Consider the following 3618-nt stretch of genomic DNA (forward strand, 5'->3'; position numbering starts at 1 on the left):
GTATTTATGGATAAAAAAATATTAGGGGGTCTATTCACGAAACAGCCGAAGGATCTAGCCGTAGCTTCGGCCGATCCTTCGGCTAGCTTTGGCCCCAGGACCCCTTCGGTTCAGTAGAACCGAAGGGCTGCTGAATGTGCTATTCACTATAGCCCGTACCAGCCTGAAGTGAATAGCCGAACAGCGTTCGGCTCACTTCGCTTCAGGTCGGTCGTTCACTCGGCTGCCTACGGCAGCTTAGTGAATAGACCCCTAGGTGTTAAATGGCTGCTGTGTCCAGCGAGAGATCCCCCTCTGTTTATACAGCAGATGGGAAGTCACATAGCGCCAGTACAGGACCCGGACGATCCCAGTAAAGCACTAGTGGCTACTACAGTGTATTTTACGAGAGCTCCGGTACCAGATATAAAATATGTACACTTACATTAGGCAAAGCTGGAGGAATGTAAGCATATATAAATATTCTACCTGCAGTTTATTTTATGACTCTCTATTAAGCTGTGAGAAGAATTAAGGGCGCTCTCAGCACATGCCCAGACGGTTAGTTTGGGTAGAACACCACATGTCGCCTCCCTGGCTTCCATCCCCACGCCATTTTGAACGTTGGGCTCCGATGTGAACTATACTTCCCGTCACCACCCGGGAAATGCGCAGATCGCAGGGAGGCGATGGTGAGCCGAGTCTCCAAGATGGCCACTTGGGGAAGGAGGCGCGCTGGTTTGGGGAGACGAGATAGGTGAGCCGGAGAACGATGTAGGATGTGCGGTTTTTGTTTTCCATTACCGCCTCACATGCAGATTGGAAGAGGCGCTCAGGCCATAACATATTGTACATGAGTGCGGAGGCCGTACAAGGCCCGGGGTCAGTACAGGAGCCGCGGCGGGGGCCCAGGTCACCCCACACGTGGGAGGGGACTCGGCAGGCGATGGACACATTTTGCTTGGCCCCGGCTGGCATGCAGGATCCGTGCATTATGCCAGGGGGGAACGGCACTTTGATTAGCTCCCCCTCCCCTCTCCCTATGTCTTACGTTGTGAGTACATGTTTCATGTTCGTATGACGAAATCAAAGCAGTCTAAAGTTGTTAGGTGGCTGCATGTAATTAATTGTTCTTAGTGGTGTCTCTGTGTGACTGGACATACAAAATGCGCGTGACAGGATTGTGATCATGGGTGAAGTGCACATCCATTACTGACACCGGAGAGCTGTAAAATAAGCCATCAGTAGTTTGGAAACTAGATGAAAAGTTTCTCCTGTATTAGGGACATGGGTAGACTTGGTGTGAACCAATTTAGTCCAAGTCTGCGCAAAACTTTTTGTGACGCGCCCTCTTCCTGGCCCAAACAGCTGCGGCTGAGGTGTTTCCTGCCGCCATTAGAAATCATGGTGCCCCCACACACACAGTGCCCCGCCGTGAGTCAATCACGGTTTTGTGTGATGAATGCACTCTTACCGTGCAACTCACCTGCCATGTGCTACAGTGCAGCAGTTGCATTGCGTTACCATTCATTTCAATGGCATCCCAGTGCGCTTGACCGCTCCGCAACACACAGTAACACAATATTGTGCCGCAGCAAAAAAAAAAAAAAAAGTAGTACACTGGGGCCCATTCATTCCAGTAGGGCTGGCTGTACACCCCTATTGGCGGCTCTGCCTACACATAACAAAGAGACAGGGAATGCCATGACTACAGCTGGGTAGGCTGGGAGGGGGATGTGTCACTGACCGTTTTGCACGGGCTCGGGCCAACTCTGTTTACACTAAGCCCATTGACATCCTTATTCATTACATTTGTGGTGTAAATATTGGCATATTTTCCATGTGCCAAACTAGGACAAGTTCTATGTGGTACTGTGCCAAATCACGCATATAAATGTCCAGGCGTGTGCACCAAAATAATGAAGCACTTGCACCAATGTTCAAATTTAAAAACTATTCTAAAATGTCTACCATCACAAGAGCGGTGTAAATACTGCAGTGAGGACATGTGACGCCGACAATCATATTGCAGCGAGGACAAGGGGAAGGTGTACACATGGCCAGCGAGGTGCAGCAATACAGGAAGGAGAAGAGAAAATTTAGGATAACAAAATATTACCTCAGATCTGCATCAAAATGTCTTAAACATGTTAAATCTGGTGCCCCATCACCATGTGACAGATGAACACATTTCTATGTGCCACTCTTCTTCATTTGCTGCGGGAATTAGGCAGCCACATAGAAATTGCTGTATTTTTAGCATGTGCGCTTTTCTTACCTCCCCCAGTATGTTTTTGAACAGGAACTTCTGGCCTGGGAAGCAAATATAACACGGTGCCATGGTAATAGGTGGCCATGGTGAAATGTGGGTGTCAAGAACATGGTTTATATGTACATGCTAAAAGGGGGATTGTAAACAAGGAAGCCACTTACAAGATGACTTCTCCGGAAATATGGACTCCTCGAAAAATGGCATTCCATTCATACAAATAATCTATCATTCAGCTTCCTTTTACAGATAAACACCATTCAGTTTTGCTTTACCTGCTTTGCAGCGCTCTGCATTTGGTGACATAAAATCTCAGAGCTGCAAAGGAGGTGGATGCAGGACGACTTCCCTCTGTGCTGACAGGGAGGAACATAAAGCATATCGCTCTATAACAGTCAGCTGACTGAAGCCTAAGGGCTAGTTCACACCAAGCGCGGAGCAGGTCCAGAGCAAAGCAGTTGCAGACCGGATCAAAACTGCGTCCAATGTATTCCAATGGTATTTTTAGCTCCAGTTCACATCGCAGCGTGCAGATCCAGAGCAGGTAAAAAAACTGCAGCAGGACCTATTTTACCTGCTCTGGATCTGCAAATGCATCAAAACCGCATGCAAATGCCTGGGGCGCACTGAAAGCCCATGTAAAAAAAAAAAAATATTTAGCCCAAAACGCATCTAAAAGACTAACGTGCGTGTGCAGAAACCTGACCGGATCTGCTCTGCATTTGGTGTGAACAAGGCCTAAGGCTGGGCACACACCTTACAACCATCGCAAGACTTTTGTCTTGCGATGGTTGTAAGGTACTTAAAAAAACGTACGATCTGCCTATCTTGCATAGGCAGACTTTTGTCTTGCGATGGTTGTAAGGTACTTAAAAAAACGTACGATCTGCCTATCTTGCATAGGCAGATCGTACTTGCGATGATCGCAAGTCACGCCCCCCTGAGGGGCGGGCTTCCGATGACCGCAATGCCGAACGGAGAGTGTGCGCTTGCGCACAGCGGCCCGTCCGGCTTTTATCTTATGAACATGCTACACACCCGCCGAACATCGTACGATGCTCGGCGGGTTTTCAAACATGTTCGTAAGTTTAAAGTCGTGCGACCTTACAGTAGTAGAGGTCGCACGGCTTCCACACACCTTACGATAATCGTACGATCGCGGGATTTCCCGCAATTATCGTACGATTATCGTAAGGTGTGTGGGGACCTTAAGGCTCCCTTCACACAGGCAGTCCGATTGGGTCCGCCTGTCAGTCTTTTCAAAGCGGACCCAATTGGTCTATGGGCAGCGTGTGTGTGCTGGGCGTTCGCTTACACCCGGTTACCCCCGACTCCGGTGAGGTCCCTAAAAACATACAGATCAGAGATCC

The 3618-nt window shown here is 48.7% G+C and overlaps 1 protein-coding gene across 1 annotated transcript in view; it reads left to right on the top strand.

Annotated features, from left to right (window-relative positions):
- The first annotated feature begins 583 nt into the window (after positions 1–583).
- Positions 584–3618, top strand: part of TMEM11 (transmembrane protein 11) — a 12221-nt gene continuing 9186 nt past the window's right edge. The window contains exon 1 of the mRNA XM_018566788.1: positions 584–736. Within this exon, the coding sequence (XP_018422290.1) occupies positions 669–736 (68 nt within the window). The 5' untranslated portion in view covers positions 584–668. The remainder of the gene's footprint in view (positions 737–3618) is intronic.

This window comes from Nanorana parkeri, unplaced genomic scaffold (genome assembly GCF_000935625.1).
Source record: "Nanorana parkeri isolate BGI_ZX_2015 unplaced genomic scaffold, ASM93562v1 scaffold975, whole genome shotgun sequence".
NCBI classification, from domain to species: Eukaryota; Metazoa; Chordata; class Amphibia; order Anura; family Dicroglossidae; genus Nanorana; species Nanorana parkeri.